This window comes from Schistocerca cancellata, chromosome 7 (genome assembly GCF_023864275.1).
Source record: "Schistocerca cancellata isolate TAMUIC-IGC-003103 chromosome 7, iqSchCanc2.1, whole genome shotgun sequence".
NCBI lineage: Eukaryota > Metazoa > Arthropoda > Insecta > Orthoptera > Acrididae > Schistocerca > Schistocerca cancellata.
The window spans coordinates 350,869,912-350,894,215 of record NC_064632.1 but is presented as its reverse complement, the minus strand read 5'-3'; the positions used below and the strand labels follow the sequence as shown (position 1 = coordinate 350,894,215).

The 24,304-nt window shown below is 40.0% G+C and overlaps 1 protein-coding gene across 1 annotated transcript in view; it reads left to right on the top strand.

Annotated features, from left to right (window-relative positions):
• LOC126092028 (NACHT domain- and WD repeat-containing protein 1) overlaps window positions 1–24,304 on the top strand; it is a 621,846-nt gene that overhangs the window by 485,435 nt on the left and 112,107 nt on the right. Inside the window, exons 9-13 of the mRNA XM_049907424.1 lie at window positions 1,826–1,981; window positions 2,624–2,791; window positions 8,653–8,780; window positions 9,658–9,892; window positions 18,691–18,783. Of these exons, the coding sequence (XP_049763381.1) occupies window positions 1,826–1,981; window positions 2,624–2,791; window positions 8,653–8,780; window positions 9,658–9,892; window positions 18,691–18,783 (780 nt within the window). The remainder of the gene's footprint in view (window positions 1–1,825; window positions 1,982–2,623; window positions 2,792–8,652; window positions 8,781–9,657; window positions 9,893–18,690; window positions 18,784–24,304) is intronic.

Here is a 24,304-nt window from a genome sequence, read left to right as displayed (position 1 = left end):
CAGCCAGTCTCGTTCCAGCCTCGGTCCCGTTCCCATCTGTCTCGGTCTCGCTCGGCCGGACACATTCTCACGTGGCTTCTTGTCGCAGTTCCACTGTCGACTGCTAATAGTTAGTTCAGTATGGAGTTGTTTGTTTCGCCCACTGTGTGCGCCCATTCTAGATCTGTTTTGAACCTTTTTTTAACTCTGAACTTCTTGTTCTTTTCGTATTCTATTCAACGACCATGACCGGTAATTAAAATGTATTTTATTAGCACCTAAATTACATAAAATTACGTGGTATGTGATGTGTACATCTTTTCGGGTAACAAAACGGCATATCAGCTTAGTTCACTATTTCAATAAACAGCAGAAGAAATGCTTGTAAAAAGGCAAGATTTTTTGTTATTACATATGCAAAAGAAGTCGGCAAGGCACACACGAATGGCCATTTTCCATTTCTTTTTTATCCAGGGTAAAAGAGCATGTTCATTGTTATGGAAGGCAGGCCGACTTACAACCGAATGAGTTGAGTGTCTGGTGTCACACTTTGAAAATAGAATATGATAACTTCTACAATATTATTTCAGTGGTACAGGGTGGCGCACGAAAAATCAGCCCCTAGTACTAGACTGCTCATTGTCGCGTACCAATCGTCATCCATTCTTTCGAAGTTGTTGTTTGCATTAGTTTATTTTTTACTTCTTCACTGACTAATTGTTACATGTTTATCTATTCTGCTCCTAGCAGTCAACAAATCCTGCGCAATTGGGGCGGTTTTTCCTGCACCAACTTATATTATTTCAGTGCGATCAGCCACCTAACGCTACAGTTGGCTAAACGAGAGGATTTGCATTATCGCAAAAATTACTTCTACAAGTGTGTGAGAATTCTGTTATGAATAAAAACTCTGTCCTCCTGGACGGAGGCAAGTGCCCCCTCTTGGCGACTTCCATCTTTAGTCACCTATGCTACTAATTTTTCATAAGAACTGTATATCACGCACAACTGAACAGTGAACGAGTAAAAGTGAACGGTTCCCAAAAAAGAGCGATCACCAGTGAACTAGTTCCCAAGGATGAACGAGTTTGACCATCTCTGTTGCAGAGTATGGATGTAGATGTAGATGCATTGCCCACTTGCCGGTAATGATTATGTCAGTTATGATCTGAGTGCTGTTTTAAGTTGAACATTTATTCCAGGCTCTCAAATAAGTTGTTTAGATTACTCTAGTTAAAATGAAAGAACCCTTCAGAGTCACAGCTCATGTGAGTGAAACACATTCACCTTTTACCATTATAGTTGTTTCATCAAGACTTTGCAAATGATAGTAACATAGAATTTCTTGCAGTGAGCAAGCAAGAAATTTGCCTAAACATTGTAAGAAAACAGCAGCTGTCATGTTTGCCTTTTGTTCATTGTGGAGTCTTATGTTGTGGTGCAAAGTTAGGCAATTGCTAATGAAATGAAGACGGGATATTGTGGTTTCACTCATATTCAAAAATTAGTATTGGCAATTTTTGTAGGTGAGGTATGCAACTAGACAGTTTTTGAATTAGTATGATTTATTGTATCATGAACTTATATTTGAGCCACTGCAGGCTTATCAGCTGAAGATGCTACAGGAACATTATTTTCTGGACCATGTGCAGTTAGACATTAGGGTCATGGTGATTGCATTGCTATCCAAGACAAGTTCATTCTGATAATATATATTTTAGCCAGCTTAGCTCGTGCACATGTGCCTACACACACACACACACACACACACACACACACACACAAAACACATGTGCATGCAGCAACTTCCCTTGTCACTCAGTTTATTATGCACTGATTGTTTCAGGAAGTTCACAACACTGTCTGTATGAGCCAAGAGCTTGCACGTCGCTGCTTGTGGCTGTATAGACTGTATACGCACACAGGACCAACCACAGAGCCATCGACCCCAGGTGATGTGGAGCTTCTGCGGAGACTTGACACACTGCACAAAGAGTTAAAGGTACGGTACATAGCTTTTCATAAATTTTTAAAAGCTTACTGTCCTTCTTGAGGAATCACATAAATGGCAGTCACCTTGTAATGTTTGTTCTAAGTGATCAGCTTGCACAAGAATCTTAAGGCATTTTTATGGTTACTGTGTATACTGTATTACAGTATAACTGTATGAGAAAGTGCATAATATTATACAATAGTCAAATAAAGATAAAACTAAAAATCTAGACATGCCATCAGTTTCCACTGGATATATTTGTCCTGAAAACTATCTAAGGTAGTTGTCTGGCTGCTTGCACCAGTAGACAATATGGACAATTTCAAAAGTTAGCCTTTAAATCATATGTTAATTTTTAGTTTCTGCACTCACAATTAGAAACTTGTATTTGCTTTATATTACTTCTGCATTATATAGGTGTCAGTGCTCAAAAAACTCTGATAAGTGAAGCTAGCATACCACAGACTGCTAAATCTACACTAATTGGCTACACATATATTTTGATGGTAGTGTTCAGCACATAACATTTGTCATGCTACTGACATGTTCTGAAATTATCTTTACTTTGTTTGAATGCTAATGTAAATATAATTACTTTTGAACTATGCTCCAATATTTGATAGTGACATGGATTTTTTCAATGCTTTTCAGACTCAGTTAAGTGAAAAACATATACTGCGGATTCCAGTGCGATGGGTAGAAGGAGGCCTCAACACTCAGTTGCCAGAGCACGCACAGTATGTTTCAGAAGTGGTTACGCAGCTCACTACTCATCTCAATTCTGTAATTGATTCCATCATTGAGGAGGATCAATCCAAGGTGCAAAAAGCTGTACTACTTGCACACAATTAATCCTGAACTTAGTATTACTTACTGCAAGGCTTTAAACTTCTAGTACCCCAATTTATGAAGGAAAAAAGGAGATTTATTTCCTGGAGAATTACTAAAAACAGGGAGAACTGGAGCGGTCCTCTTAAATATCTTCTGACCTTTAGAATAGGCAGTTCTTTCCTCACAAGGAAGAGTTTATTGGGAGAATTGAAAATATTGAAGAAAAGATATAGCCTATACATAATGTAGGAAATTAAAGGAGAATTCACTAAGTGCTTAATATTGGCAAATCTCTACCACACAAGACAGAAACCTGAAGTGGAAATGAACTGTAACAGTCATTGTCCAAATTACAGGATTTATTTTTGTGTTAATGTGAATTATTACTTCAAAACTCATTCCTGATCCTGATGATTATATATTTTAGGAATGAAGTAAGTTCTGTCCCACGTGGTATCCTTGTTAACCCTCTTGTTTCTTTTTCCACTCATTGATTTAGAATTTGTGATGAAATAATTTCCAGGTCTGCAATTACTTTCAGCATTGATTCCTTTTTGTCTTTCCCTGACTCTTGTTCCAAGTATCCTTAGTTCAGTAGGTGATGAAATGTGCTGTTCTGTACCATGTAGTACAGATCTTCATTTAACTGTGCTATTTTTCTCTTTTATTATAGTTTTACATATGCATCCATACATCTGTTGATATGAATGGCTGTTAAAAGAAAGATTATAAATTCAAGTCCTTCCTTAAACATTATGTGAGATTTAATATTCTTACCTGTCCACTTTGAACGTGCTAGTCCATTTACTTTGCTTCAGACAGACTGTTGGTAATTTCTGCCCAGTGTTTTAATCTGTAATTTTTGCACCAGGATATTGATCTCCAATTTGAACCCTTGACAAGTATCCTCAGTCTATATAGAAGTTACTTTTACTTCTGTTGATCTAGTTGTGAATTTCACAGTTCATCACTCTTAATTATTAATTGCAAATACTGCTAGGGAGACAGAAACCCAAAGTGAAAATCATGGTCCATATTACAGGTTCTCCCCCCCCCCCCCCTTCAGTGAGTTGTTACTTTAGAACTTGTACATGAATGTAAGAATGCCAAGGTCACTGGAGAAGCTTCTCCTAAACATTTGTTTCTCAACTTAACTAATATTCTGACTGCATGCTTCTGTAGAATAAATACTTTTTTCTTACCTTAGCTCCATTATCCCCAGAAGGTATAGGACAGTATTGATTGAAAGTTTGTTAGCAATGTGGTCCATAGATCAATACAGTGAGAGACATTTCTAAGTTCAAAGCGGGCAAGACTGATCTTTATGTTTAATTATCCATATGCTGACGCCACCACAGTTTGCTCTTGACTGGGATACGTAGAAATTTCACACAGGGTGTTTCATTTAATGTGTGCCTATTGATCTCTATTACTGCTACCTGTAAGTCATATTTATTTGCTTTGAGTTGCTTGGTACTGTAATAATAAAAGTTCAGCTGTCTGCTCCAGTCAGTTATTAGCCTGTTCCATTCTTAACCTGTCTGTTTCTGGTATGGATGTGTATGGAGGCTTTATCAGCATACTTGTGTGGCTTTGGACCCATAACATAATTTAATTTCAGCACTCATCTACATAATTTGGGAATTGGAAATTTGTGGTAAGTTCCTATGGGACCAAACTGCTGAGGTCATCGGTTCCTAGGCTTACACACTACTTAATCTAACTTAAACTAACTTACACTAAGGACAACACACACACACACACACACACACACACACACAAACACACACACACACACACACACACACACACACACACACACACCAATGTCCGAGGGATGACTTGAACATCCGCTGAGGGGAGCCACGCAAACTGTGGCAAGGTGCCCTAGACCAAGCGGCTACCCCGCGCGGCTCTTGGCAAGATTACAGAAAATACCAACAGGTCAATTTTTCTTGACTAGTCATACCATAACTAAGTTTCTGAGACAAATTTAAAGTGAAATGGCTACATATAATAATTTCATAATTTGTATTCAATTAACAGCTTTTGAATACCCCATGGCTTTCAAACATTTCTCTTATCAATTCTTCATTGTATTTTCTTGCATCCTCTTTGAGGGATTTACCAACAGTTTTATGCAATGCCACACATATTTCCAGTTGAAGTAGTAAAGGTGATCACTCCCTCTATATTACACTATGTGATGCAACCCCAATATGCTTCCAAGTTCCTGTTATTTGCCTGAAACTCTCATTTTTTATTTTATTTCATTTTTTTAAAGGTTGTGTTATAACCCTCACTTACGGTCAACAAACATTTATTGAACACAAAATTAACATTCTTTAACAACAGATTAAATCATCCACTAGTCCGCAAAACTGAGCAATAACAGTTTCTGACTGAAACTAATGTAAGCTCAAATGTAATTACACCATTATACATACATACTGCAATTTTAATATTAGGCACAGTTTCAGATAAACTGAATGCTCATCAAATAGTAGTATTGTACAGAAATGTTGTACCACTTTATGGAGTGTAGGTAACAGGCCCATCACTCTGCAATAACCAGAAAGCTTGACAGTTACTATCGAAACACAAGTCCAATCCAGTTTAGGTAAACAGCAGTGGTGGTCATAGATCAGTCTGTAAAGGCAAAGTCAGATAATAGTAGCTAGCAAAGGAAGAACTGAAGTGTGAGCAGCTACCATGCATCCTTGTATTTGTTCGCTATGAAATTTCACATGACTGCCCTGCAAAACAGTGGCTTCTCCACAGGAGGCCCCTTCGCTACAAGTGAGTGATGTTAAGCATATTGATATGCTGCTTATCTTCCATTTGCATGTCCTATTTTCATTTGCATGTCCTATAAGGTCACTGAAGTTTTTCTTGTTTCATCTTGTATTTTATTTATATTTGCCTTCTTCATACCTGCCACATATTTTCTGTTTGTGTAAAAGGTAGGTCACCAGATTATGGCCATGCACATCCCTCATATAGATCTGCCAACTGAGGAACAAGCAGATGAGTACCCACTCTTACCACCAAAGGTACTACAAGGTGCATCACAAAATTATACTAACCCTTCCACAGTGTGTCTTATGAATCACTGGAAATGCAGTATGCAGACACCCCGGAGGAGGGGAGGCCATTATTTTCCAAAAAGTGTGTTATCACTACAATGAATACAGGAATGAGTTACCAATAATACTAGTGCTAGAAAAGCATATAGACAGATTCTACGTAAATCTCTGTACAATGTTCTACACTGCTAGGAGGGAAATTGATTCTTAGTCAACCTTCATGGCAGTTGTACTGTTCTATGGGGAAAGGAAACTTCCTCCACCATGAGCAATGCCCACTTTTCAGTTTATGAACAGACTATACTTCCTCAACCTTTCCAGTCCCGTTCACGTTTGTAATTACACAAAATAAATTCACTGAGCTCATGTTTATATTGTGGAGGTACTTTCAGTTTATTAAGTGAGTACTTGTTTTCTTTTGTTAAATGAGCTTTTATGTAAAATACATTGCCATAAACAATGGCTGAGATGTGCTTAATTTGTAAATGTGACCTATGTAGTGATAGTGGGAGAGGAATTGGATTGGTAAATATGACATCGTGTTGCTGTCCATCATTGACAGCACAATGTGAAGCCTTGCAACTGTGTTGTAGTCACTTACTCTGAACAACCGTGAAAGGCTCAAAGGTATCGACGAACTGTCATGTCATCCTGAACGAATAAGCGTCACTGGATGTAGAAATGGAAAGGAATGTGCTCAGTACATTGCTGTTGAAGCTATTGTCAGTTTTTGCGACCAGAGCTGCTACTTGTCAGTCAGGCAGCTCCTCAGTTGCCCTCATAAGGGCTGAGTGCAACCCACTTAACCATATAGCACTGGGCATACCTGGACACTCATATTTCCAGGTGCTAGCCAAACCTAACAGCACTTAACTTCAGTGATCTGACAGGAATCAGCACTACCACTGTGGCAATGTTATTGGCATTGTGGTCACTTGGTGGTGAAATAGTGAATGACCAAAAAGTTTCTGCACTTCTGTTACCATTAATTGTGTTACTGATTGACTATGTAAGTCTCTTCCATTCAGGAATTGCTGTCATTTGTAGAATGGGCTGAACTGATTGAAGCCACTTATCACACAACCACTGTATATCTTGCAAGATGGACATCAGTATGTGTGATGGAAGAGGACTGATCAAGTTCACATGTAAAACAGTAACCTGATGTAATGCATTGCTTGACTTATGGTACGAAATGTGAAGTTCCATAACAGCTAAGTGACCAACTACTGTATAGAGGGAGCCAACTGAAGTTTCTATGCCTCGTAAGATGTTGAGAGGCTTGATGTGTTTTATACCTCTCATGCTGTGAAAAGTGTTCTAGCCCTTTATAGTGGAGACTAGTAAGTCATCATTGTCAAATACTTATTATCAGCATTGCACACTTCGGACAGGCTCTTCATTGTGGTAGATAGTTAGCAGCTCTGGCTGTGAAACTTCCTTACATACTAGCTCACTAGACAACTGCAAGTAAGTAGTCACTTACTAAACTGAAAATAACTTCACTATATACACATGATCCCAGTGAAATTATTTTGTCTGCTCATATTAGAGAACTGGACAGCAATGCTGGGAAGGTATAGTCTGTCTGTAAACTGAAAAGCGAGCAGCACACATGGTGGTGAAAGTTACCTTTTCTGGAAGAATCCCATAGCTGCTGTACAGGGTGACTTAAGAATCAATTTCCCCTCTAGCAGTGTAGAACAATCTGCAGAGATTTACATATTTTCTGTCCATATGCATTTCTTGCATTACATTATTAGTAACACATTTCTGTATTCCATATACCATTAATGCACTTTGTGGAAAAATAAACTTCTCCTGGCAATTCCACACACTGTGTTACCAGTGATTCATAGGGTGAGCTGCAGAAGTGTTGGTATTACTTTATAAAATATCCTGTAGTTGTTCTTTTGTTATTTCATGTGGTAGAGAAAGTGGGGAATCACCTGCTCATGATTCAGTTTGCAGACCTGTGAAGGAGAAAAGTGCATGACCACAATCCGGCAACCTTCCATCCCTCACACTTCTACCCTCCACCCCCTTTCCAGTCTTTTACACCCCCAGAACACAACTTATGCCTTAACACCATTTTACTGCACTTAGATGTGATACACACAATTAACATTTGTTCTTAATCCACTTCATTTAACAATAGACATTAATTTTGTACCATTAAAACACTACTGTTTAACAATCTGTGAATTTTCCATCCCATGCAATATGGAAACTATTAGTCCTAGAAAAAATATTAATATAGCCATTTTTGTAGGAGGTTTGATGTAGTTCCATTTTGTGCTGGGAAACATTTTTGCTAGAAGCTGCAGTTCTCATGTTAGTCAAGAAAAACTTAAACCGATCTTCAAAAGCACCTCCACACCTACACTCAGACCTTACCAGTCAAGGTTGTTAGCATGTTCTTCACAACAACCTATCCCACCACTGGAAAAGAAATATACAACTACAGGAACTTTTTCCTCCATTTTTCATTTGCGGACTAGACTTCTGACTCTGACCACAATGGGCAGAAGCTATAGCCAAATCTCAGTGTGGCACACAGTGATATAACTCTGTGAACTTTGTGCCATCGTTCTTCCCAGAAGGAGAACCAATACAGATTTATTTTCTGAGTCCGGCATTTCTAAGTCTGTTTTGTAGTTAATATGATAAGTTCTTATTTGGTCTCAATTCCGTAGAATTCTGTGCATTTTTGTTATTAAGGATACTTAAGTGCTTCTCTAAATACTCAATAATATATTTCAGATGGTGCTTAAGTCCAGCTATGGCATCAGTGGACAGCTTTTGCAGGAGCTCATGTTACAAACTGGTGTGTGTCAGCAAGCTGCTCAGAGCAGTGTGAACCGTGAAGCTGTGCTCAATGATATTAGAAGGTGAGTTCTTTCTGAGGGAACAACATTCTAACAACAGTGTGCTTCATATGCATGTATATTTATAGTTCAGTGCAGTGTTGCAATTTCCATGTTAAATTATGGAGTGATAGCCAGTCAGTAGCCAAGTGACAATGAGCAGACAGCTGTTGATTGTCGTAAGTTGCAAGTAATTGCCAATTAATCCACATTATCTGACTGTATAGTGAATATCAGTCATTGCTCACTCAAATAGTTAATTTCTCCATTTTAAATGCTTTATATACACCTGTAGATAAGGAGTGACAGATAAAGTGCGCTGGCCGGTGTGGCCGTGTGGTTCTAAGCGCGTCAGTTTGGAACCGCGTGACCGCTACAGTCGCAGGTTCGAATCCTGCCTCGGGCATGGATGTGTGTGATGTCCTTAGGTTAGTTAGGTTTAAGTAGTTCTAAGTTCTAGGGGACTGATGACCTCAGTAGTTAAGTCCCATAGTGCTCAGAGCCATTTGAACAGATAAAGTGCCTAGGAGCAGGGAGTGTGGGAAGTAGGAGATTAATAAATGACCAACATGAGTGAGAGAGTGATTGACTGACTGTCCTTAGAACATATTCCTTGGCTACGAACAAGTATGGCTTCTTGTCACGTAATGAAGTATCATGATGAGTAATCCTGGCTCAAGATAAATAAATGTGATATATATTTTTTGTTTTACTGGAATTATATTATTTCCTGTGGTATTACATGTCTGTAAAACAATCTTAGAAAAATTTTAATTACTGTTTCTTGAAACTCTACAGAAGATCTGAAACTTACGACTACATCACTTCATAATGAAATGTTCACTTTGTTTAGCTCTTAGATTTTTGGTTCCTCTTTATGGAGCTCGACATCATATTTCAGCTACCTGACAGGTGATTGTCGACAGCCACTGATTCTGTCTGGATGCCATGGCTGCGGGAAGAGTACACTTATGGCTCGTGCTGCTCAGTGTTGCCACACTTGGCTACCTGAAGCAGTGCTTGCAATCAGATTTGTGGGAGTGTCTTCCCGAAGTAGAACAGTGGAACAGCTGCTCTCTGGGATTGCTGACCAGATATCTGTTGTGAGCGTGGGTCACCAGTGTTGGGCAACACAGGTAAACTGGCTTGACAAGTTTAAATTAGTGTCTGCTATATTTCTAATGTTCTGTTGAAAGGATATAGGATTTTTTTTTCTTAAGAGATACTTGACTCTGTGTAACTAACACTTGATGAGTTATTTGTGTCTCATACCATATTTCATCTTTTTATATCATTAATCTTTTTAAATGCTTTCCTTTGTTTTAGTAAGCCAGTCTAGCCTTTTACCATTATCATTACTTTAATTTATTATTTTCTGTGATCTCCTCTGTTGTTTTTTGTGTAGTTTTGTTATATCTCTAACATCGTCTCATGCCAATTACCATACACATTTTATCTCTATATAATATTGTCATATTGAAATAACAATCAAACTGAAATATAACAGCAGGTTCGTCAATGAAGTACAGCACTTAGAAGTGAAAGTACATTTATTAGTGACACCAGTGTAGAACCAGCACAGAACACAACTTGTGCACAGCCTTTGCAGCTATGTAAACAACCATTGAATATTCCAGAATGATGGTATTTACACACACAAGGAATTTCCTAGAATATACACACATCCAAATAATTGCTGGTGGTCATATTTGAACTGTAACCCACAGCACACAATCCAGTGATGGTAACCACTTACTGCATGTGCCATTGTTCCCTCTCCTGAAGAAACAACAAGCTGCTGTTTCAGAAATTCTGCTTGGAGCCAACTACAGCACCATGGATCCAAAACCAGCCAGTGGTCTTCTGTATGATGGCGCAGGAAGATCCTCATATTATACTTAGGTTCTTACAGCATCTTCACTATGATGAGCATCAAAGATATCCCCTCCCTCAAAGCTTTGTGATCATTGGTGGATCTTCAGTTTCCTTGAATCGCCTTTCACAAATCTTCATCTCTGTACTGTAGCAGGACTTCATACAGAGAACATGCACGATGTCTCTGCACCTCTGTCTTCTTGATGAAGGGTCATAATCACTGACTTCATATGTGACATTCAAAAAGGACAAAGGATACATTAGGACCCAAAGTAGGCTTTAGTAATTTTTCTGATGGTCCACCTTTCCACAGTGGTGTAAAAATCCGAATGAAGTCCCCTGGTCTGTATCTCACTGGTTGCTGCTTGGCATTGTAGCACTCTTGGTTCTTTTCCTAGGCATTCGTGGCCCATATACCTCTTTGCTCATAGTGACAAGGTGTTTCCCACAGTCATTCTGAGTACCATTCAGTTGAAACAGGTACAGTGTATATGGTCATTTCAGCATCATGACTGTGGAGCAGGAAGTGTGAAACGTGTAGTGTCTGGCTTCACCATGTTGTATGTGCATGTCACAGGGACCAGTATTGTATCCCAGTCTCCCTTTCTGACATCAGTATATATGACAGCATATCTGCCAGTCTTATTAAAGTGTTGATTGGAAAACTTTTCTCAAATTGGATATCATCTCATGGGGTACTTTATGCTGCAAAATTATGTCTTCTAGAAGGAACTTTCCAATTTTTGGAGCTTCAGCAGTTGGTACAGCTTTGGTGACAGCATAGCCGATGAGGAAGTCAGTGCAGACTATTATTGATTGATTCCCATTTGTCGATTTCAGGAACCTCCCCAAGAGGTCAATTCCAGTTCAGTGGAATGGTGCTGCTGCAGGCAGGAGTGATACCAGATGCCCTGGAGGTAACTACGCCATGTGCTTCCATCATTGGCATTCCTTACAGTGGTTCACATAGTGCCTAACAGATCAGTAGAAACCAGGCCAGTTATACCTGTGTCTGATTCTGTCCTGGTAACCAGATATTGGATCATCATGGAAATACTTCAGGATAGCTGGCCTGGGATGACGAGCAGCATTACTGCCCCATTGGATTATAGTTCCTCTTTACTCTGCTCCATTTATTAATTGAAATTCTACTTTGGTTGGTCCCTCCATGTTCAAGGCTTTTATGGGTTTCAGCAGGGCTGGACCATCCTTTTGTTCAGCATCACTGCCATTTAATGCAGCAATGACTGATATTTTATCACTGCAGCTGTATTTCACCAAAGAATTCCTTGGAATGCAGTGAGCATCCTTGTGCTCGTGCCCACTTTTTTATACCACTGTGGCGTCATATGCCTGTAGTTACAGTGACCATCCCACCAGATGAACTAACAGATCTGCATGGTTATTCAGCCACCATAGAGAAAGGTGTTCCAACATAGTGGTTGATGGTTTCCGGAATAAATTTGGCCAGAATTTGTTGATCAGTGTGAAGCTCTGTGTAAGTGTTCTTGTCACACAGTGTTAAAACTGGAGAACATGTTAGCACCTCCATGAGGACAAGAAAAGGCTTTTCTTGTGCCCCATTCCAAGAAAATGCTTAGTCTCCCTGCAGTAGTTCTTCCAAGGCATATGCCTTGGAACAGATGTCCTTTTTGAATCACTGTTAGTATGAACACATTCCTAGAAAACCTCTCACATCATGAATGTGCCAAAGAGCTGGAGAATCTGTGATTGCTCTTATTTTCTCTGGATCAGGCCAAACTCAGTCTTTGGTGATGAAGTGGCACTTTTTCAGATTTAGGCAGAGATTTTCAGTCTGGACAGAATTCAACACTGTTGTTGGGCGAGGTATTCTTCAAATATCTTTGAAAAATGAGAATGTTACCCAGATAGCAAAGACACATAATCCATTTAAGATGTTAAAGCAGGTTTTCGTCATATGTTCAACAGTGGCTCGAGCATTATAGAGTCCAAACAGCATAACTTTAAACTCATAAAGGCCTTCAGGAGCTATGAAGGCAGTTTTCCTTGGTCGATCTTGTCAATCTCGATTCGCCAATAGCCTGTCTACATTTCCACAGAGCAGAGATACTTTGCTCCTTTCTGTTAGTCAGGGGTGTCATCAGTGTATGGCAGTGGATACATATCTGTGGGATCTTGCCCACTCATCCCTAATGGGGTGCCTATGGGATGCAGCATTCTTGGAATGCTATACAACTCAGACAAATACCATTATTAATTTTATTTCCAGAAAGCAAATTGACAATACTTAACTTTATTACAGCAAATGTTGCTAGTGAGAGGCAACATGAAAACAGTACCATTCTGGCTGCACAGCGAGTCCAAGGAAACACTTGATACAGCTCTGACAGCATAGCACTAATCACGTTGCAGACTCGGGCCGAGTCTAGCAGGAGCATCGTTTATATGCACTTGTTGCAGGGCAGCGCAGTCTGATTCCACGTACAATTGGCCACCGTTTCCTCACAGTCTTCTCTGCTCTTTCATGCCCCCTCTTTGTTCCAGTGTTAATGGTTACCCCAGAACAATATCCTTCTTTGAGATTTTGTTCAGTCACTGGTAGTCAATGCAGAAATGCCATGTGCCATCCTTATTCTTCACAAGGACCACAGGAGAGGAACAAGGCCTCTGAAAGTTCAGAGATGCCATCTTGCAGCATCTTCTCCACTTGCTCCCACTTTATCCATCACTGAGGCAGCAACACTGTACAAGAGCACTGGCTAATTGGTGGATGGTCCCCAGTGTGGATACATTGTTTTTCTGTGGGCCACTTGGTCTGTCTTTTCTCCGCTCTGGATTTGAAAGCAGCCAAAAATTGTCACAAAATGGCTATCACTTGCTGATGATGTTCCTCATTCAGGCCATATTCTATTGGCAGTTTGATAGCACCTTCCTCCATTGCTTTGTCTTTAGTGGATTTTGAGCATTCCTCTTCATTGATGACATAAAGCTGCCCTACCTGGACTTTCAGCTGTCCCTGTGTACATACCTTTAGGGATGAGTTGTGGCTGCTCTTGACAACTAGTTATCCAGAGTTCTTTTTAGCCAACCTACAATGCTTGCGATAATTTACTGGAATACTTTTGTGTACACATGTAACAAAACCTTCCTAGCATAAAAGATCAGCTCGATTAACAACTGAAACTCGTCTTGGTGCTGATGATGTGATAACATCTTCAAAGCAATTCAAAAAAGCTGCTTTGATTCTATGTGCATGTTGGAATAGCTTTGATAGGTTAGAGTTCTTATCTATCACAGTGTACAACATTGTGATGCTTTCAAGAAGCCCCATCCAAGAGTAACATTATGATTACATTCTGCCAAAACACCAAGTTCAAAGGGGTGCATTTGGTCATCGATAGTTATATATATATTTCATCCAAAGATGCCTTTGTCACAAATAGACAACAAGCATGTGTACACACACACACACACATACACTCTCTCTCTCTCTCTCTCTCTCTCTCTCTCTCTCTCTCTCTCTCTCTCTCTCACTCATTCAAATGCAACTCACACTCACATGACTGCAGTTTCTGGCAGCTGAAGCCACACTGCAAGCAGCAGCAGCAGTGCATGATGGGATTGCAACTGGGTGGGGGTTAGGAGGAGGCTGAGGTGAGGTGGGGGACAGTGAAGTATTGCTGGGGAGCACACAGGGACAAGGTGGAAAGAGGTTGGGCAGCGAAGTGCAGTCAGGAGGTACGACAGAGCAGAGGGCAGGGGAGGAGGGGGGGGGGGGGGGTAGTGGAAAAGGAGAGAAGTAAAAAGACTGGCCTTGATGGAATGAGGGCTGTGTTGTGCTGGAATGGGAACAGGGAAGGGGCTCGACAGTTGAGGGCAGTGAATAACAAAGATCGAGGCCTGAAGGGTTACAGGAACATAGGATATATTGCAGAGGAAGTTCTCACTTGTGCAATTCAAAAAAGCTACTGTTGGTAGGAAGGATCCATATGGCACAGGATGTGAAGCAGTCATTGATATGAAGGATGTTGTGTTGGGCAGTGTGCTCAGCAATAGGGTGGTCCACTTGTTTCTTGGCCACAGTTTGTCGGTGACCATTCAGGCAGAAAGACAGCTTGTTGGTTGTCATGCCCATATAGTATGCAGCACAATGGTTGCAGCTTGCTTGTAGATCACATGACTGGTTTCACAGTTAGCCCTGCCTTTGAAGGGATAGGTGATGTTTGTGACTGGCCTGGAATAGGTGGTGGTGAAAGGATGTTTGGGACAGGTCTGGCATCTAGGTCTATTACAGAGATATGGGCCATGAGGTAAGGGGTTGGAAGCAGGGGTTGTGTAGGGATGGACGAGTTTATTGTGTAGGTTCAGTGGATGGCAGAATATCACCACCTACTCCAGTCCTGTCACAAACATCATCTATCCCATCAAAGGCCGGGCTACTTTTGAAACCAGTCATGTGATCTGCAACCTAAGTTGCAACCTCTGTGCTGCATTTCATATCGGAATGACAACCAAGAAGCTGTTGACAAACTGTGGCCAAGAAAGAAGTGAACTAACTTGTTGCTGGGAATACTGTCCAACACAACATCCTTCATTTCAATGACTGTTTCACAGCCTGCGACATATGGATCCTTCCCACCAACACCAGCTCTTGCACATTGCGCAGGTGGGAACTTTGCCTGGAATATATCCTCCATTCCCGTAACCTTCCTGGCCTCAGCCTTTGTTAGTCATTGTCCTCACCCATCCAGCCCCTTCCCTGTTCCCATTCCAGCACTACACAGCCCTCATTCCACCATTGCACCCAGTCTTTTTATTTCTCTCCTTTTCTGATTACCACCCCCCTCCCCCTCCCACCTCTTCCATGACCCCTGCCCTCAGTTGAACCTCCCGACTGCACCTCGCTGCCCTACCTTCTCTCCACCTCATTCCTGCATGCTCTCCAGCAGCACTTCACTATCCCCCACCCCTACCCTATTATCCCACCCCCTCCCTGCCTCATCTTGTCCTTACCCTCACCCATTTGCCACTCTCATCATGCACTGCTGCTGCTGCTGCTGCTGCTGCTGCTGCTGCTGCTCGCAGTGTGGCTTCAGTTGCCAGAGATTGCTTGTGTGTGTGTGTGTGTGTGTGTGTGTGTGTGTGTGTGTGTGTGTGTGTGTGTGCGTGCGTGCGTGCGTGTGTGTCGTCTATTTTCAACAAAGGCCATGTTGGCCCGAAAGATTATTTGTGGCAGTTTTTTTGTTGTGCCTGTCTGCAACTCAGCATCTCTGCTATATGGTGGGTAGCAACTTTCCTTTTCGTAATATTGCTATATTCCATCCTGGATTTTCCATTGTTTGACTTTTTTCTTTTCAGCTTTTTTGGTATTATATTGAATTTTGCCTGTTGAGATGGAGGAAGAAATCTCTCTAAGAAAAACTTAGACTTTTGGTTGCTCTGACGTAGGAAGAAAGTGAGATATGTTCAGACATTGAAATGTGTTAAATGTTCTCTCATTGTTTGTTGTTGATGTACTTCCAGTCTATCTCTTTTATCTGAACAAACAGTTTTTGTGAATCAGAAATGAAATCTTATTCATACTTTTTGTTTTTTGATCCAATATATATAGTGTTTTTTGTAGTTCGCATGCAAATTTGATGTTACAGCATCTGAAACATTCAGTATGTGTTTGTCAACACAGTAGTTCATCTTTGTTTTTTCCATCTGTGTTCAGAAATGACCTAGTTAGAGGCCTAAGTTAATTTTGTTTTTATTTTGATGGTATGCACCTTTTAAACTGGTTTTAGATAATAACCTGTCTTGTCCTTATTGTGCAAACTCCTATGTTCTCCAATTCTTCGTTGTGAAATAAGCCTAAACATTTGATAGAACTCAAATTGGTATGTTGGAAGTTTTTGCCTTTATATCAGGTTTCTCAGCATAATTTGTTTTTCAAGCAGAATTCTTCTCTATCAGTTTGTGTAGTTTTCTTGTGTCATTCATTTAAATGAAAATGCACTCCAGAAAATGGCAGAGAATTATCATCAAATCCCTTGTCTGCTAAGAGTCTTTTCTCTTCTGTTGCATAATTTTGTACAAGACACACATAAAACACCATGATCGATAATTTTTATTAAATTATTGCACTGCGGAGGGCATGAGCATTTATATCACACAGAATCAAAGTATGTAAAAGAATACTTCTTTCCCCCATCAACAATATTTCACACTCATCCATGAGTCAAAAGCTTGTGAGATTAGTAAATAGCCACAGTATTTATGCAGTAATCTCAATCTCTTTTCAGTTTTTCTGTCAGTATTTTACATATCAAGCATTTTTGCCCTGTTACAGATTATTTCCATCCACAGTTATATTTTGTTACACTACTTGATGGCAGTCTTTGTATCCGTTGACATGACAGGGACATTTTTACCTTTCAGTGCCTATTTATATTTTGACACATTGTACTGTTCCTGCAAACAGTACAACATTCTGTTCTTCCATGATTGTGAAAGCAAAGCAATGAGTCTGAGCTTCAGTGTCAGTCATGGACATTGGCTATGCCCCTGCTATAAACAGATCCTCATGGGTGCTGCCACTGTCTCACTTTGGTTTCTGCATTGTAGAACCAAATTTCTCTAATTACGTTTTTAACTATATACCTATTAAAATCAAGGGCACAGCCAATTTGACAGTTGTGTAGCACATGAAATTTTATCCTAAACCTATTTTGCATGTTTGAAGTAAATGGTTTAAAAATTAATCACCATTTGAACAGTACAGAGCACTTGCAAATGAAACACACTATGGTATGATGTCTAACAACTTTCCTTATTTCAAACATGCTGTCTACTTGAGTAACTGTGTAAAGCTTAGAGAGAATCAGAGTGTTATATCATGTCACATGTTATAGTTGCAGAGTGTGATAACGTGTGGCAGCTAATACAGACAGATGACAGCAATATGCAGATCACAAGAGAGCCTGCATATGACAACAGGAATTAGGAAGAAAATATTCTCAGCAATGGACATGGCACCTGTAATTGAAGTAGGTTTTTGTTGGATACACAGGCCATATATGAAACTAGAGAAAATGCAATGAGTCTGTATAAGTTGGAGGAAATTCATGTGTTAATCATCACAATAATACATTTGCCAATACACAGTCATCCAAAAGGTTGTATCATAAATTTTCCTGTCAGAGAGGATGTTGATCACATTCAACTCAGCATCAAAAGCTTCCCTACAAACTGTGAAAGCTTTGAAAAAATACCGTACTTGATGTTATGTGTGTACGGCATACAGCAGATACTACAAACATAAGGCATAAGCAGTAAATGTTTATGATCACAGACTGGAATGGCTCCACAGCTATGTGCTCAGCAGGTACCCTGCATGATGCAATGGTAGTGTCAGAATGCAGGAAAGTTATATCTAGAGGTTTGTTTTTAATACCATAAATGGCTCATGCTTGTAGAGTGGTATACACATTTCCACATTAACTGGTCTTAATTCAAATGTAAATTGGTTGCCAGCAATACACAATAACGTTAACACACCTAAGACAGAAAGTATTACTGGCTTGTATTTGGTTTTGACAAAGAGTAATTGTAATTTCATTTATAATCTGACTTCAGAACAAGAACTTTAATCTGGCCTTATGACCGGTAGGTTTTACATTTCGTAATATTTAGTATATGAATATTGCTGCTACACTGTATATGCACTGATGAAATTATGGAAAATTTTTCTGTGTGAACAGGTGCTTCTAAAAATGGGGCTAGCAGTTCCAAAACCAAAATTAATTTTGCATTAAAGAAATTAAAAACTATTATCCTTGCAAGCAGTGGCTAACTCTCTCTCTCTCTCTCTCTCTCTCTCTCTCTCTCTCTCTCTCTCTCTGATGTTAATGTAATGAAGAAAAAAGGGAAGGGAAAATAAAAAGTAACAGAAATATTTTGATCTCTTTTTTTTTTTTAATTCTAAGAAATATTAGAGTATTAGCATGATTGCTTTCTAATATTATCTTACATTATTATTTAAGTTGTAAGACATATTTGAGTACTGATGTAGTTAATCTGTTCTTTCATTCAGAATGTGAAAAGCCTGTCTGAGAAGTTACCAGCTCTTTTAGCTGCAGCTTGTTTACAGCGTCCCCAGATCATCATGATAGACGGTATAGATCAGGTTAGTCTCAATTACTGCACTTGCAGATTTTGTGGCATTTCAGTCAAATTATGGAAATCAGATTCTTAAAATATGCTGGACAAGCTGTAAAAAAATCAATCAATCATTGCTGAAAACCAATGACATCTTACATACTATGAATTTGCAGCATGCTGTAGGTGAAAAATAGATCCGCAACTTGTTTTATAATTGAAATAAATGCTCATAGCTCTGTCATGAGTTGCATTGAGACGCATCCATCAAGAACTAAAAAAAGATACTTCTCAGTGCACCTTATGACAAAGCTACAACCATTTATTTCAGTCTTGCACAGTAGTTTGTAATGTGGTTGTGCTTTGTAGAAAAATCTCAGTTGCAACCTGTAGGTATGACCGTTACTAACATTATTGCTCTGAACCAATAGGGTGGAGCTTACCAGTAAAAAAAATCATGCTTTTTTGTTTTTTTGTTTTTATGTTACCATACCAATTTCTACAGTTTATAGAATAGCTTTAGGGTCTTTCTGTGTTGGAAAAAATAAATAAATAAATGAAATTAAAAAAAGAAAGTTACAAAAATGTGAAACTTTACACGTCTTTTGTCAAGATGTAAATGTGTGAGATTAATTATGTACTATAATTGTGGAGTTTCCTCAACTGAAAACATCTAGTGTAATTGAAATGAAAGTCTTTGTTTCTCTTAGTCAAGAGTGAGTGTTTTGATTTGATATGATTTCATGTGTCACTGAAGTTCTGTGTTTTGGTGCAAAACATTTGAAAACAAATTAAAAACATCCTGTATCATCTAAAACAATTAGAAACAATGAAAACACTGCAAATCATTAGGAAGGTGAACCTCCTAACTGTTTATCCCAAGAGATCTCAAGTTAAACTGTTTTGCTGTGAAATATCTTCCCAAAATAACTCAGGCTCTGAAATTCTGCATCTTCCTGTATCACCATTCCACTAACAATACTGTAATTCCTTCTGCTGCTGCTGCTAGTTAGCACCAGCATCCTGATTATAATGGTAGTTCCTTCTGATGCCACTAGTTAGCAGGTTTACTGTTTTGTGTTTTGTTTCAGTGCATTGTTACTGGCTTGTGCTCATGAATCCTGTAGGAGGCTTGGGAGATGAGGGATATGTTTCCAGCAAGATTAGACTCACATCAGTAGAGTTTGTATAGTCACTGCAACATTGTAAAGTCCTTTGGTAGCATTTTGGTGTAGCTGTTGCAATATTATGTCTCCTTGCAGTTTTCTAAAATGAAAAGTGGTTATTGCAGTGAGGAAGAGCAGAGGGAAGACCTCTCTGTTTCATAGTCTAGTGATGACTCTTTTTGAACTTTCATCAAGTGAGGAAGATTGCGAGGAAGACAGAGATATAGATTGACCCAGGCGAGAGTATGCCATATTGTTGATCCAAATACTGATTGTGCTCCCCCAAGATTTCAATTGTCTGCTAATCACTACCATGCAATTCCTTTTTCTGATGATGAACCTCAAATATCTGAACACTTTTTTTATAAGCATTTGCTGACAATTATACTCTTGGAAACAGGCAAAGCTGGGTGCAGACTTTCAGATTTTCCAGTGTCTTCGCAAGTAAAACTGCTCCTGATGAAAGGTTTCTGTCTGAGGACAGATAACTTCTACACATCCCCGCAATTAGCAAATTTCCTACTTTTGAAGCCCACTGTAGTTATGGAATAGTAGAACTGAGCTTGAAAGAGATGCCACAATCTCTCTGAAATCAAGAATTATGAAAGAGGGAAATTGAGCTGAAAGATAAGGAAAAGTTCCAGCATGTGTTGGAAGGACAAGCAGGACATAGTATTTGTTCAACTATCCATACTATGGATATGGTGCTGACTGAGAATGTGTCAAATAAAATAATAAAGCCAAAGCTTGTGCCTGACTACAATGACACAGTGGGAGGAGTGGATCGAGCCAATCAGAGAATGGCATCATATCTAATCCCCAGAAGAATTTTGGTTAAGAATGTTTGACCAAATCCACAAACATATGAAATCTTCCAATAAAATTAATTTATATTTTTCAGTATTTTTATTGTGTACTACACATAGTTCCCTTATAACAGTATTATGAACAGGAAAATTGCTACTCACCTTCGTTATTCTTGTACAAATTTTATATTACCTATCCTCCCTTACACCACATACCTGAGTTTCTGTAGATTTCAAACATACTGCACCACTTCCCATTGCTGAATGCTACTTCCAGGATGACAAGTGTTGTGATAGTATATAGTGTAGATGCTGAGTCGCAGATAGGCACAACTAAAAGACTGTCACAATAAGCTTTCGGCCAGCAAGGCCTTCGTCAAAAATAAACAACAGACACACACACAAATGTGACTCACACACATGATTGCAGTCTCTGGCAACTGAAGCCACACTGCGTGCAACAGCACCATTGCACGATGGGAGTGGCGATTGAGTGGTGGGTAAGGAGGAGGTGGGGGAGGGAGTGGGAAGGATAGTAGGGTAGGGGTGGGGGACAGTGAAGTGCTGCTGGGGAGCACGCAGGGATGAGGCGGAGAGAGTGTAGGACAGCTATGAGTTATGTACAGTCAGGAGGTTTGATGGAGGGCAGGGGAGAGGTGGTGGTGATGGGGGAGGGGGGCATAGCGGAAAAGGAGAGAAGTAAAAAGACTGGGTGCATTGATGGAATGAGGGCTGTGGATAGGTGAGGACAATGACTAACAAAGGTTGAGGCCAGGAGGTTTACGGGAATGTAGGATATATTCAATGCAAAGTTCCCACCAGCGCAGTTCAGAAAAGCTGGTGTTGGTGGGAAGGATCCATATGGCACAAGACATGAAGCAGTCATTGAAATGAAGCATGTCACTGAGGCAGCCTGCTCAGCAACAGGTCCAGTTGTTTCTTGATCACAGTTTGTTGGTGACCATCCATGTGGACAGACAGCTTGTTAGTTGTCATGCTCTCATAGGAGCATAGTGTCTGCAGCTTAGCTTGCAGATTACATGACTGGTTTCACAGGTAGCCCTACCTCTCGTCATGCCCTGAAATGAGAAATGTCCACCCCTCTCACAGGGGTATTCTGCAGTCCACTGAACCTACACAATACACTCGTCCATCCCTACACAACCCCTGCTCCCAACCCCTTACCTCATGGCTCATATCCCTGTAATAGACCTAGATGCAAGATCTGTCCCATACATCCTGACCACCACCACCTACTCCAGTCCAGTCACAAACATCACCTATCCCATTAAAGGCAGGGCTACCTGTGAAACCAGTCAAGTGATCCACAAGCTAAGCTGAAGCCATTATGCTACAACAGTCCATGCAGGAATGACAACCAACAAGATGTCTGGCCCCATGAATGGCCACCGACAAACTGTGGCCAAGAAACAAATAGACCACCCGGTTACTGAGCATACTGCCAAACACAACATTCTTTATTTCATATGGATCTTTCCCACCAACACCAGCTTTTCTGAACTGTGGAGGTGGGAACTTGCCCTGCAGTATATCCTATGTTCCTGTAACCCTCCTGGCCTCAACCTTCATTGGTCACTGTCCTCACCTATACAGCCCTTTCCTTGTTCCCATTCTGGTACTACACAGCCCTCATTCCACCATTGCACCCAGTCTTTTTACTTCTCTCCTTTCCTGCTACTCCCTCCCCCCCCCACCCTTCCCTGCCAACTGCACATAGCTGCCCTATCCTCCCTCCACCCTGTACCTGTGTGCTCCCCAGCAGCACTTCACTGTCCCCCACTCCTACCCTAATATCTGCCCCCTCCCCACCCCAGCCTCCTCCTTACCCCCATCCAGTCGCCAATCCAATCATGCACTGCTGCTGCTGCTGCTGCTTGCAGTGTGGCTTCAGCTGCCAGAAACTGCAGTCATGTGAGTGTGAGTTGCATTTGTGTGTGTGTGTGGGGGGGGGGGGGGGGGAGCGTGTGTGCGAGCGCGCGCGCGCGAGGGTGCGCTTATTGTCTACTTGCGACAAAGGGCTCTTTGGATGAAAGCTTATTTGTGACAGTCTTTTAGTTGTGTCTTTCTGCGACTCGGCATCTACACTATATACTATCACAACACTTGTCATCCTGGAAGTAGCATTCAGCAATGGGAAGTGGTGCAGGATGTTTGAAATCCACAGAAACTCAGGTATGTGGTGTAAGGGAGGATAGGTAATATACAATTTGTACAAGAATAAAGAAGGAACATTAAACATGGAAGACCAAAAGAGAAGTGCTCAGATTAAAAAATAAAATAAAATGAAAGTAAATAAAAAAACATAAGTATGTGGTGTAGTCTTTCTCTTCATCTGCTGTTCTACTTGTATACTGAAGAAGTAATTAAGGACATAAAAGAAAGATTTAGAATAATGATTAAAATTCAGGGTGAAAATATGCTAACAATAAGATTGCCACTGTTGTCCCCTGTGAATGTGATTAATAATTACAAGATGTGTTGAATGGAGTGAACAGTTTACTGAGCACAGAATATAGATTGAGTGTAAACCAAAGAGAGACAAAGATATAGAAGAGCAGTGCCAAACATTTACCATCAAAACTGGAGACCATATAGTAGGGTAAGTCTAGGAATTCTGTCTTGGCAGTAAAATAATATATAACAAACAAAGCAAGGAGAATGTAAGAAGGAGACTAGCACAGGCAGAAAGGGATGTCCCTATACACATACTATAGGGAGCTGCAGAGAGCAAATATTGTGGGGTGAGACAGAGATATACATACAACATATAGTTGACAATTTTTGATGTAACTGCTGCTATGAAATTAAGAAATTGGCAAAAGAGAGGATATCATGGCGTGTTTCATCAATTGAGTTGGAAGAAAAAAGAAGATAGAGAAAAACAGGCCAACCAGCTGGAAAAAATTCTGAAGGACACTTAAGCAAAACTGGTTGGGTAAGATCAAGGATAACCTGGGGACACTGTGCTGCAGACTGGTATACACCACTAGTCATCTTAAGTGTTTTGTTTACTGGTCCAAGAATCAGTTTTGTACATTGTTTGTACATGTGATACAGGACAGTGGTAAACCTAGTTAGTTTACAATACAGTAGTCATTTTGACTACATTGTCGACATAATAAAAATGCATAATAATGCAGGTAGGTGTACTACATTGCTTCTACATGTGATAATAGCAGTTATTAAGTGAGATGACATGATAAGCACAATGTAAACTATATTATGAATTGACAATTAGTGAAATTTGGTAAATGAGGTTTACCAATTATGATGTTCCATGAACTCAGACAAGGAATATAAGCATTGCTGTAAACCTTGAAGTTATGCGCATGCTTCAGCAACTAAGCATCACAAATAAGCCCCTTGAGCAAGAGAAGGTTATTGATCTTTTTATAATTATACTCAGCTAAGAATAATATCTTCTTTAGTGTGATAACAGCTGTACATCTGTGCTTATTGTTGCCATTTTCTGTAGTTCGCTCTTTTTGCTTTGTGATAAATGAATGTCATTTGTTATCTAAGGGCTCTGATATGTCACTTCTGGCTGTTTCAAGAT